Below are 13,553 nucleotides of genomic sequence, written 5' to 3'. Positions count from 1 at the left end.
CATATTAGAAGCTTTCTCCCGCTGAAACACACAAATAAGAGTAACTTTATTGTCTGATATACCCATAATCTGGAAGGTTTTATACCATATGCATATGACAAACCTTTTCCTCAAGTATCCGTATGAAGGATTTTCGGCCACCGGTGTGTTTGACCTTGAGTTTCTGCCTGTTTGAACTGTTCCTTCTGGATTTCTCCTGCATCCGTTTCCACTTTATTAATGCCCCTTTATAAACGACATTATGTCTATATTATTTAACATGTGCGAGAAAAACAGGAATATGAAACCTAATTAAATGGGAGGTGCCTTCAGCTATGTTGCTACAATACTGAACAGAATTTTGCAGACCTTGTTATAAAGGTCTAAATAGAGCAGAAACTTAATGTCCATAAATTATACCTTGAAAGCTGCACTTGCCCACCGTTCACAGAGCTTTTCCCATACAGCTTTCTCCACCTTGTCCGTCCCACCACGTAGGGCCTCTTCATGTGAAGCATATTTTAAATATACTTTGTGTAATGCATAATGATATGTATTATACTTGTCGGCCAAATGTGTCTCAACCATCTCACGATGGTTGTCTCTATTCCAATCTAGAACAAAATCTGCCTGCAATATCAAAGAAGCAAAGCTGTTACATAAAGTAATGCCAAACATGATCCAGCTTGTGGGTTGGATATGTACGAATGCAGCTTATGTTGTTTATCATTAAAAAACAGAGTCCTACCCTAACACGGTCAATCAATTCTTGCTTTTCATCATCAGGTACACAACTCCAACTGGCATGCCTCATGTCGGCATGTACTTTAATGATATCCGTTAGTCGCCCAGTGAATATTGCTGCATTCTCGCAAGATGGCCCTCTATGTCCATCTTGTATAACAAGTGGTATTTTTCCCACTTTTCTCATCCTTTCAAATAGAGTGCCCTTCGCTGGCCCTCTTCCCATTTTCTTAGGGGGTGGATCTACATCAATACAGAAAATTGTTATAACTATTGTCTCATATATATATAGCTACCATTAGTATAGATTGCATTAGGCTACTATTTGATTGTGTATCAATTGAGAAATACTTAGTAAATGCTATAGCTTGGATTATTGCACCGAATGACATACCTCTATTAGTGATTGAATCTCCAACCTGGTGTCCACCCAAAACCTCTATTGCACCCGCTGCTCCTACATCCTGAGTTGAATCATTTGAGTCCGGCTCATCCCGCAACACGGTGCTCGGAGGCAACGTGTCCTGTACTTGACTACTACATAGCTGAACTCTACCATGTCGGACTCGACCCCCCCGAAACTTTATACTTCTCACCATCCTTGACTTTGCTATTGGGTGGATATCAATACTGTTTTTGCTGCATCCAACCAGGAACATATTTACAACATTAAGTACATATTTGCGAAACAAAACAGTATCGACATGTAAAATAATGATAAATAAGCCTCTAATTGTTATGTTTGCCACATTATAGTATTGATTTCCTATCATACTAACATGATATAGCCAGGGGGGAAATATTTGACAAGTTTTTGCTCCAACTTTGACCCCATGCGACAAAGTTTGCCCTCTGTGTTTTATGTAAAAAACACTAAGTAGCAGGCCAGCTGGTTTCACAAAACAAGGCATGTAAGGCTCTTCTAAGTTAGTGGGGTAAGAGACTAACCATTCCCCATGTTACTTTAATATGTCTTCTTGAAGTCTTAACTCTGTGATTGTCATTTTAACAAAATATTCTAACTATCATAGGGCTCAATTTTACCAAACTGAACCTGCCAAAATGTCTTTATCAATAAGAAGTCATTAACCACTTTTTTTTTACTTCTATTTTCATTATTCTACAATTTATAGCTAAATTGTAATACTAACATGATAAAATCATCTGTACCTACCCTATTACTGGTGCTAGTATTGAAGTGGTGTCCTGCTCTTCAACTGTGATGTGCACATAGGTGGATGCTATTATGTGTTAGAAAAGTAAAAAAATTTATCTTTTACTCCACCCAGAAACTACATTGATATGTAAAAACAGGGAACAACCTATTTCACCAACGTTCTGTAAATTCCAGCCAGGTAATACTCAATGTAGGGAACTAAACATGTCCATGTCTATAAAAATATAACTGAGTAGCGCTTACAGCTCAGAAGAGAGTTCAATGCATGCTATGTAATGCATGATGTATTAAGGATGATCACTTTGGGTATCTGGTTTACCACAGCTACTACAATATTGCACAAAGCACCCATTGTGTAGCACTGTTCGAAGTATGAAGCTGGTGTAAAAAACAGCATGGTTTTTTGACAAATATAACATGCTTGTGATGTATAGTGCATGAACTTTTTTGATGCAAACCGATATGTAATCAACATATGTTCTTAAATTTAACCTACCACAATTTAGTTGCTGCCTAAGAAGAAGAAAAATCCATGCTTTACATGAACAGGTTTTTGTAAAGTGATATTACACGCTAAAAAAACAGAGAACTGTCGAGAATGTATAACCTTTTCATCCATTCAGAAGGAGTTGCACAAATATAATTGTGTAGAGTAGCAATGTGTACCTGACTATTCCTTCCACTTTGGCTTGCCTGGCAGATGTGAAGAGGATAGAGAAGCTGTGGGGTTGTGAATGGATATAGAGGAAATGGCCAGCAGCTCAGAAGGGAGTCTAGGTGAACCCGTGCAGTGAAGGAAAAGGTTGAGAAAAACTCTCAATTTTTTCTCAACTGGAAGTGTTGCTTTACGTGAACTGAGGAACCCAATATGTTATGTATGACTCTACTTCAAACCTCTCAGCTTGCTGTACGATGCCACCAACTCCCCTGCTGTCAATTCCTCATCAATCCACCCTGCAGTTCAGCTTTGCTGTGGACCCCATCACTGGCGCCATTTCCCAGCCAAAAGGCATCATCACAATTAAAATATCCCGCCCTGAATTTTACAATTTTCCCGCTCTGTATTTTGACTTAAATTATCTATGTCCACCACTTTTCTAAGTTTCACCCATTGGGTTATTAATCTGTGTTGGATGCCTTGTAGAATGCTATTTACGTGCACTTGCAAATATCCCTTACTTAAATTGCTATACAGATATTTCAATCTGTATAGTACATTTTGCACTTGTATATGCGCTGGACGCGAGATATTCATGTTAGTGGAAACTATAAATTATTCCCTATAGGTAGGTTGGTGAGCAATAAGTAATTATTGATTTATTCACCAATTCTAGGTAGGAGACTTATAATTTATTCTGCAACTTTTTAATTAATTTTGCTTGCATTCTGATTTTATACTCACTGGAATTTGGTGGTTATTAATTAGGCATAAAAGCCTCTTCTAGAAATATTTGGATCTGGAAATACACCCTCGTTCCCCTCCACAATATATATGCTGACATTGCTATACATATAAATCAATTTCTATATCCTTACATACCATTAAATGAACTACTTTTGAAGAGTAACTAAATATTGCTTGTTAAAGGATATTTAGTGTTATAAAAAATATCCTGGGGATCAATAACTACTTAGCTCTTTACACCACTGCCCTGTTATAGTTATATATTGCGGATGTACTTTGGGTTTAAAGTAGGAGAAACATATTCCAATTGGAACCATGCCTGCTAGTCATGAATGAATCTTGTGCCAGCATAATTGGTAGACATTTCTTTTCTTTCCTGGCCACAAATATAATGCATACTTTGGGCAGAGTATCATAGTTAATAATCATCCACAAGCTAAGCTAGCTTGTGGATGATTATCTGAACCTCACTAACCCTTTATTATACTTAATTAATTCATTATTAATCAATTTGCACCTAGTCAGGAACATATTAGAAGCTGGACTCTGTTTTAGACAATTCAATCATATAGAAACACTTTGCTTCTTCACTTTATGCAAATGTACTTTACTGGTTCATCTACATATAACTTTCACAACCACAGATGCTATATTCTCGAAGGGAGACCCCTCAAAAAAATCAGACTACAATTCTTATCAATTTTATATTCTATTTTCTGGATTGTGCTAACTTAATGATCATGGCATCTCCATCACAAATTTTCCCGCATGCCTGCGAATGGAAAATAAAATTTCACTGATCTTCACTCAATATTCCATTTATGGTTGTATAACTGCCGCAGCTCTTTACCTATGATTTCACACATGCCATATCATATAAGTCAGTAGTAATACTTACCTATATGATATGGGCAATGTAACTTTATGCATTGGTTTCTACTTAACCCCTTAAGTAGGATTAATATTGTGTGAAACAGATTTTAAACCTCTGATTCATCCATATGGTTTTCATAAAGTGTTGTTCTTTACGTAAACGAATATTACATAACTTGCATTCACCATGGTGTGTGAACCTGACTAACTCGCAAACATCTTAGTACATAATATACCCTAGATGAGCATAACTAGCCGCATGTACGCCTATTATAATTAACTTTGCAGCAACTACCAAATGTTATTTCACCCCTTAACTAGGATTAATATTTATATCACTCCCCCATTCGGATGCATTATACCCTATGTCATCCATGCAGCGTGCTTTTATGTCATCTTATATGGACACATCTTGTTCTACTTGCATTCAATTTTTCCATACTAAATCCACATGAGCCAGGACAACCACATTCACTTATTAGTGGAATATAGAATTCAGTTGAGACAAATTACGCTTTAAGACTTAAATTGTTCCCATTTGAATATCAACCTAACATTCAACTGTAACCATAGCCTAGCAATTTGTACCATTTAAATCCCAACACACTATCACAAAATATACTAACTTAGATGCTCGACATTTCATGTAGGTTCTCCAAGCATCACGTTAGCTTTAATGTGCAATCCCCGAAATCTGCACAAAATATGTAATGACCATCTATGAGTAACTGAGCAACTTATATTTCTAAGTTAACAAAGATTATTAGTTACATTATCATGTATACATTGCCTTGTTATGTATACCAAACTTCATACCCATGGAATACCAATTGAGCTCTATCTAATTTTGTTAAACAGCAACCTTTCACAACCTAACCCAACCAATTTGGTTATCAATTTAATGGTCATGGGAAACCAATGACCACATGTTTTACTTAATTTGTTCAACTTTGGCCATTGGAACATTGTACGCTAACCACATAAAGAACATACCTATATGCATTCGCATGCTTGCTTCCCATTGATCTTCTAGCAAAATGGAGTCGATACCCTATGTCATTCATTGTCTGCGCATTACACACATACACGTAGTCAGCAAGTACGTTAGCTTAACTAATCACCTATAGTTTATTAGTTACAACTACAGGTGAGCAACTATAAAAACTTTATGGAACCTATATTAGATTGTTAGTCTTGGTAAAACTACTAGACAGGCAATATTAGACATACTCCTAAATTTTCTTTTCAACATCATCAAATAAACTCACTACAATCATGTCTTGGGGCACTAATCATCATCCTCCCTAGTCAGAGGATGGCTGGACTCGTTGTCCGAGTTGTCATCGTCACTTATGTCCTCCAACAACCCATTTCATCGTCACCTGGGTCAGGATTGGAGTCGACATCATCGTCGATTGATTGGGCCGGGTCTGGACGCGAGATATTTGTTGTCTCAACTAGCAAATGCTCTTCACCGAGTCGGTTCAGTGGATCGGGCATGGCTTCATCAACATCAAGAGTAGGGGGATAGTTGTCTAGTGCATTACGAAGGTCATCGTCTGAGTCATCCCATGATGACTCACCATCATCAAGCGCATCCTCAACAGGCGTCATTGCGCGAAGGTTGTAAACATTTCTACTTGTTACCTTATGGACGACCTGCCAACTTCCACCCAAAATTGGATCGGACAAATAAAATACTTGACTTGCTTGGCACGCAAGGGCAAACGGCTCATCTTTATACCACTGCCTAGCAGTATTCACCAACGTTAAGTGGTCCCTAACCCGTATCCCCCTTCTCGGGTCGCCAACATCATACCAACAGCATTGAAATAGATAAACCTTACGCCAACCCATGTAGCGCATTTCTATAATATCATGCAACACTCCGTAGAAGTCAACGGTGGATCCCCGATGCTCACCATGCACCGCAACCCCGCTGTTTTGAGTGCGGCGATGCCTTTCACGCTCCATTGAATGGAATCGAACACCATTCATTATGCATCCAGCATAAGATGCGACCCATGGATCTGGACCACATGCTAATGCATATATGTCGTCGGATACCTCTGTTGGCCTAACTGCACGTAGCTCTCGAATCTACCAGACAAGAGGAAAGCGAAAGTGTAAATGATTACAGCTAATTATGGAATATCAACGTTAACTTAACTACATGCGACCAGAAGGAAACAAACTCTTACCCGTGCCCTGAACCACGATGGAAATTGACTCTGGTGCCTACGATCGATGTTATCAGGGTTCTCTTCTTTCATCTTGTTATAGTGCTCCCTGTCAATACAAGTATTTTGTTAGAAGGTATCAGCAATTGCTGTTGATAACCTAAAGTATTGAACAGTAGGATGATGGACGTACTCAATGTATTGCTCTACCTCCACGCAATTATTAAGAACATACCATCGGGCCTTGACCATTAGTATGTCGGCTAATTTGTGGTGGTGCCCTGTCCCCAATGGTCTAACTTTCTGTGAGAAAACCGATAAACTTGCCCTATTCCCCTCCTCAGCAGAACTGTTAAGTACATCACTATTGCGTTCCTCTCTATTAAACTTAGTTTCTATATCATGGAGGTACATAGAGCAGAATGTAAGGCACTCGAGATGCACATATGCCTCAGCAATTGAGCCTTCAGGACGGGCTCTGTTGCGGACGTACCGCTTGAACTTTCCTAAGTACCTCTCAAAAGGATACATCCATCTGTATTGCACGGGTCCTGCAAGTAGAGCCTCCTCTGGCAAGTGAATAGAGAGGTGCACCATGATATCAAAAAAAGCTGGAGGGAATATCATTTCTAATTTGCAGAGAATCAAGGGAATATTAGCATGAAGACGATGCAACACTGGTAAGTTCAAAGTTCGGGAACATAATTCTTTGAAGAACCAAGACAACTCTAGTAAGGCTTGACGCACGTCGGCCCGTAAGAACCCACCAATAACAACCGGCAACAGTGCTTGCATAAATACGTGACAATCATGGCTCTTCATTCCACTGATCTTTCCCTCACGAACATTGACACACCGGGCAATATTCGATGCGAACCCATCAGGGAATTTAACTTTTGACAACCACTCACAAAAAGCCCTTCGCTCATTTAAATTTAACATGTAGCATCCAAGACCCATGGTTATAGACTCGCCATTTTGTTGTAAATGCAATTCTTTCCTTATTCCAAGATTGGCCAAATCTTTACGTGCATTGGCAGAGTCCTTAGTTTTACCTTCAATATTCAACAATGTTCCAACAACGTTATCGCATATGTTTTTCTCTATATGCATGACGTCCAGATTATGTCTCAAACCTAAGGATAACCAGTAAGGAAGCTCAAAAAATATTGACTTTTTCGTCCAATTAAGATGATTGGGAGTTCGTTTCCTTTTGGTAGAAGATTTACCAAACTGAAGATGGGACACTTGACTCAATTGTTGTAGCAATTGCTCTTCCTGGACCCTTGATGGGGGGAGATTGTGCTCTTCATGTCCATTAAAAGCATTTTTTTTCCGTCTCCAACTGTGATCTGGGGCCAACCATCGTCGATGACCCAAATAGCAATGCTTGCGGCCATATACCAACCATTGTGAATTTGTGTCAGTCATGCAATGGGGGCATGCCATCTTGCCCTTTGTACTCCACCCAGAAAGATTGGCATATGCGGGGAAGTCATTGATTGTCCAGAGTAGCGCTGCATGCAACATAAAGTGTTGTTTGCTGTATGCATCATACGTACGAATACCCTCTTCCCATAACTCCTTCAACTCATCGAGTAGAGGACGCAGAAAGACATCAATATCATTACCTGGTGACTTAGGGCCAGGTATTAGCAACGAGAGCATAGTGTATGGTTCTTTCATGCATAGCCAGGGGGGCAAGTTGTACGGCACAAGCAGTACTGGCCAAATGCTATACGGTCTACTCATGTTGTTGAATGGGTTAAACCCATCACTGGCCAAACCAAGTCTAACATTGCGAGGATCTGTGGAAAATGGCATATGTTTCTTATCAAAGTCCTTCCAAGCCTTCGAATCTGATGGGTGTCGCATGCACGTCGGATCGTCAACATGCCCATCTACATGCCATCTCATGTCTTGGGCTGTCTTCTTTGACATATATAGCCTCTGCAAGCGCGGCTTAAGGGGAAAATGTCGGAGTACTTTTTGTGGTATCCTTCGGCCCTGAATTGTGCTCTGCTCCCACCTAGATGCTCCACATTTAGGGCAATCATTGTACGATGCATTTTCCTTCCAAAACAAGGTACAATCATTTGGGCAGACATGAATCTTTTCGTAACTAAATCCCAATGCCCGCTCCAAGCGACGGGCATCATTATATGAATCAGGGAATAGAGCATCAGGAAATGCCTCTTGCAAGAGCTTTAGGACCATATCAAAAGACTTCACGGTCCACCCACCTATGCTCTTGATGTGAAGCAGCTTAACGATGAATGATAGCTTTGAGAACTTAGTACATGAAGGATAAAGTGGACGTCGTGCATCAGCTACCAAGTCCTCGAAATTAGAGTTCACAGGAGGAGTAGAGGTGGAGGGCTGATCGCCACCATAAGATTCACCGTCAACTCTGATATGATGATCCATATACGACCCATGATGGATGTCATCTAAAAGCTCATCGAGATCATCAATATAATCACTATGAGCCAATGGATCATCTTCTTCTTCGTCCGAAAAAGTTGAATTCCGGAATGGATCATCTTCTCCATGGAATATCCATGGAGTATAAGTTGGATCAATCCCTCTAAAGAACAAATGATCTTCAACTGTACGAATGGAGTGGAAAGCTCTATTCCGACATCTTCTACATGGACACCTAATCTGATCAGTATTAGCAGTGTGGGAAATGGCCATAGCGACGAATTGTCTAACCCCTTCAGCATAGTCACTGGAATGCAATCTATCATTGATATGCATCCAAGACTTATCCATAGTATGAAGCTGACCAAATGGAAGCAAACAACATATTAGGATATTGGTAGATTACAGAGTATTTCAGAATGATTTATAGCTATGAAACTGTCAATAGCTGTTAAAAATCTTGGAGACCTACAAGTATTTTCACCTTGGGGACTTCAAACTAAATATCCAACAATTAAACCTCAAAATCATCCAATACTGTGATGTATAAGGTCAAAGATCACATACATGAAAGTATATTGGCATGCCTATGGTTGTTGCGTGTAGTTAATTAATGGGAACATGCGGCATCCTGATCCATTTAAGTCAGAAGGCGGTTAATAGCTGCACATTAGTGTGGTGTGTGGCCATCATGAAGAGATTGACAATGTAATGATCATGCCAATTACAAGCTGGTCCCACAAGATTGTTGTTTAGGGCGAGGTTGCAGATACAGAGATAGTTATTTAAAAAATCCAAACAGATTAACTATATGCTTGGGACCAAATGCATATGGTTAACAGCATGTGTAGTCCACATGCTGTTAATCTGAGTTGGGTATCTTTCCCAAAGGATTAGAAGCTAGCATCAGAATTGGAGTGTCCTGCCCTCTAACTTAGTAATGATTTTGGTTACACCTTAAATTAAATTTAAGGTGATTAGACGCAAACTAGGTGGATCCATATGGAAGGTTTACATATGGATAACGGCAAATATATTTTTGTAGCTGAACATGTATATGGATTATCTGTGCTGCAGTTTTTTTTCCCCGGATATAGTTGTTGGGATCATTGTGAAAGTTTTACATACTGGAAGGTTTACATATGGAAGGTTTACATATGGGAAAATAGTATATGATGAATAAGAAATGTTACAAAGTCATAATATTACAAAACAATATAGTCGCATGAATTAATAAGATGATGTATAACTCAAGGGTAAAATTCAGTATGTGGGAAAAAAAAACGAAAAAATAAATACGAAAAAAAAACAAATTCCTTCGGCTTCGGGTGATGTATAAAAACAGGATAGGATAGAGAAACTGAAAATGGCCCGCACCAATCATGAATCCATTAAAGATTAACCAGTTTATCCGCAGAGTGAATATCAATATGAGTGATGAACCACACAATAAACGGTGAAATAAGGGATTGAATTCACCGTCCGGCAAAATCATTGGTATTGAAATTTAAACACACTACATTTACATCCTTACGTCTATGTTGAGAATTAAAATCATTTGAAGTCAAGAGAATCAGAAATCTGAATTAAATTGTTTGTGACACACAGCCTCTGCATAAATTTGACAGGAAAATCTGAATTCATGTATTGGTCAGGTGGGGATAATAGACCCAAGAAGATCAGACTTGATCAAGATAACCAACATTACTATATTAGGACATGACATGAGACACTAAAAAGGAGAGGATATCTAGTGTGGACAGCCCGTTGACCTTGGGGGGAATCAACCTAAAGGGGTGAAACCGAGACCAATGTTTTTGCCCTCTGTTTTTCCGTATATAATTAACTATATAGGTAGAGGAGTGGGTTTATGTGTGTGTGTGAATTGGTTGGATTACCATTCCCCAATTATAGATTAGGTAGCAGGTTCAAATTATGCTAAGCATAGAGTGTAAAAATCAAAATGGTTTAGGGTAATGCAGAAATGATCCAGCATGTTAATGCAACCATGCTAAACATGTATTAGGGGTTATGTAGAGTAATGTGCAATCCCCACATACATGAGATATGAGGGGAGAAAAAGCTCTTATTCTATTATAAGAGCTATGTTAATCTGGGCCAGTCCTAATAACCCTAACCTTTTGAAGAAGAAAGTTGTGTATGAAAGTATGGTTAATGTAAATTTTCATAAAGGGAGTACCTTCCAATACAGGGTTGAGAAGTCGGTAGCAGAATGAAGGAATGAAAACAAGAAGGGTAATCTTCCATATCAACCACATGCTTTACTAATCCCTTATTGAAGAGTTCATACCCTAGTGTATGAGTAGCCCCATTAGAATATATATTCTTAGCTGACTTAACATACCAACATACAAAAGAATCCATTTGTTGTTTCACCTAAACACGAATCAACCCTGCACTATTAAGCTAACCAATTATAGTGACCAACAATAATCAGAACTTGTGCGGGACTGCTAGTATCAGAAAAATTGTCTCATACCAAGTTGAGAAAAACATGAAAATACCATTTAAAGCAAACCCCACTACAAGATGTTAAAGTGGATCATTGGAGCAAATCCCACTATAATTGTGATTATAGTGGAGATGTGAGTCTAGAAAAGCAAAGCACATCAGCTCAATGTGAATTACGGCACATTGAGCTACTTACAATAAGGGCTATCTTTGCTCCAAAGAACCAGCCTTGGAAGATTGCCCATCTCCTAAATTCTAAGATCTCAGCTAATGATTCATAGAATTTAGGAGTTAAAGAAGCCAACCATAATAATGGTAAAGTGAAAATTGACCATTAGCAGTGGACCTTCATGACAACAATCTGGTGCATTGGGAATACTAGTTGGGATATCATTTGAACTGATTTCAGCTTTACTACATCATGAGAACAAACACTAAAAAACAATTCCACCTTCCAATCAATAGAGTATGGGTTAAAGGAAATTTAACCACGAGTCTGGACAACCCTAATTACCATTATAACAGCATGGACAACATTTCTGTTAAGGGTATGATGCAACCATACACAATATAGGCCCCTAGCCAGAATACCTATAATTTGCATTCCCACGTACACTAAGCTATTGTGAGTAGCTGGGCATGTATGCATGCATGTCTGATAGACAAAAAAATCATGTGTGGATTCAGACAATAAGTGTGCGAAGAACCAAATAGTACTAGCTTATCATGAGCCAGCTGGTTAGATACAATCACAAGTGAGTATGTGACACCCTAACAAACCTTTATGTTTTCAGACCATAAGTACTTATTGCCAAAAAATTTACCCAAGGAGATTGTGTATAATAACCAAACAAGAGCAATAAAGATCTCAAGGGAAATATAAAGGTTTGGGGCTGCTCACGAAACGTCAACATCTTACCTAATAATATTCTCCACAACAATCATGTTCTCTGTTCGTATGCTTTTTCATTACAAAGAATGTCCAAAAAAACGTAAAAACTTTCGATTATTCATTGAAGGAGAAAATGATGATGGGTTATCATTTGTGCAATACAGTTTACAAATTCCATACAAACTAATTAGAGTGCTGAATTAATGGCATTTTAAGCAACTAATTTCATTTATTATAAATCTAAATGCTAAATCTAATACAGGGGTATTTTCAGAACATAGGGCTGGTCTACCATTTCGTTAAAACTAAAAAACAACCAAAATCTGATTGTTATCCTTCAGCTTTTTTTCCTGTCTAAATAGCGGGCATATGCAGATAATATAACTCCAGAAATCTAGATTCAGTCAAGCAATTACCACTCAAATCTGTTGTGACAACCATATCATAATATTTTCCCTCAAATCGTATACAATCATACAAAAGTTTCTATAATGGTACACAATCATACAACCGATAGATAGAGAACACGGAGGGAGAAGAGAGAGAGGCTTACTGTGTATATCAATTGAGAGAGAGAGGGGACGCACCCACTGATTTCCGGCTGAAGAGAGGGTTCTGGAGTCTAGGGCATCATCACAATTAATAGGCACCAATCGGTGAGGTTGCGTTGGTGGGGCGGATCCTATGCTCCCTGCGAATTCGCCGCCGTCTATAGGGAGAGGGCCATGGTGATTATCGCGAGGTAGGGCATAGGGGGATGGTTGGGGAAGAAAGGAAAGGGCGTACGGGGAAAACAAAGAAAGGGGAAAGGGAAGATGGGTTTCGCGGGGTAACGCGGGGATTATGCCTCGTTTCTATTATTTTTCTATCAATACCGGCCACTTTCAGTCGTCGCAAAAAGCATACATCATCGTGGCAAATAAACAACTACCGACGGATACAATAATGTGAGACCTCATAACCTTTTGCGATTAAGTCCTTATCATGGCAAAAGAAAAAAATTCTACGTTAAAGGATATAACCCATGAGGACCAAGTTTTTATTTTCACTTTTTTTCCTACTAATTCCAGTGGTGGCAAAAAATATATTTGTTAGTGATAAAAATTCATTTTCCCACTAAATTATTCTCACCGAACTAAACTCATGGTAAAAAGTATGTTTCCTTTCCACGACTAGTTTTGGAGAGAATTAGTGGATGTTTGCCACCCTCTTGTGTCATGGAGAAAGAATTGGTGGCAAAAACCTCAAATTGTTGTAGTGTATTTACGACCAACTATCATCCCTTTTGCTGCGAATTAGTTACTATTTGCGACCAAGAAACTAGTTCTTTGCAGTGAATATATTGACATTTCTGACAAAAATTAGATGAATGCAAAATCATTCGCGGAAGAAAAATACAGTTGCAAT

At 38.7% G+C, this 13,553-nt stretch overlaps 1 protein-coding gene across 1 annotated transcript; it reads right to left on the bottom strand.

Moving 5' to 3' along the window:
* Positions 1-5,528: 5,528 nt before the first annotated feature.
* On the bottom strand, positions 5,529-8,785 carry LOC122282347. The gene is made up of 3 exons (XM_043094306.1): positions 6,594-8,785; positions 6,380-6,467; positions 5,529-6,278 (listed from the first exon to the last, which is right to left on the bottom strand). Exons 1-3 carry the CDS (start codon positions 8,783-8,785, stop codon positions 5,529-5,531), a joined length of 3,030 nt encoding a protein of 1,009 aa, XP_042950240.1.
* Between the last annotated feature and the right edge of the window lie 4,768 nt (positions 8,786-13,553).

This window comes from Carya illinoinensis, chromosome 11, assembly GCF_018687715.1.
Source record: "Carya illinoinensis cultivar Pawnee chromosome 11, C.illinoinensisPawnee_v1, whole genome shotgun sequence".
Classification (NCBI taxonomy): domain Eukaryota; kingdom Viridiplantae; phylum Streptophyta; class Magnoliopsida; order Fagales; family Juglandaceae; genus Carya; species Carya illinoinensis.
This window is presented reverse-complemented; position numbering and strand designations above follow the sequence as displayed.

Excerpts from the sequence above, each read along its gene's own strand:
- LOC122282347 (XM_043094306.1), bottom strand. The coding sequence starts at position 8,785 with ATGGATCATCATATCAGAGTTGACGGTGAATCTTATGGTGGCGATCAG. Across the intron at positions 6,468-6,593 it reads CTAATGGTCAAGGCCCGATG|GGAGCACTATAACAAGATGA; the intron begins GTATGTTCTTAA and ends TTGTATTGACAG. Across the intron at positions 6,279-6,379 it reads CATCGTGGTTCAGGGCACGG|ATTCGAGAGCTACGTGCAGT; the intron begins GTAAGAGTTTGT and ends CTTGTCTGGTAG.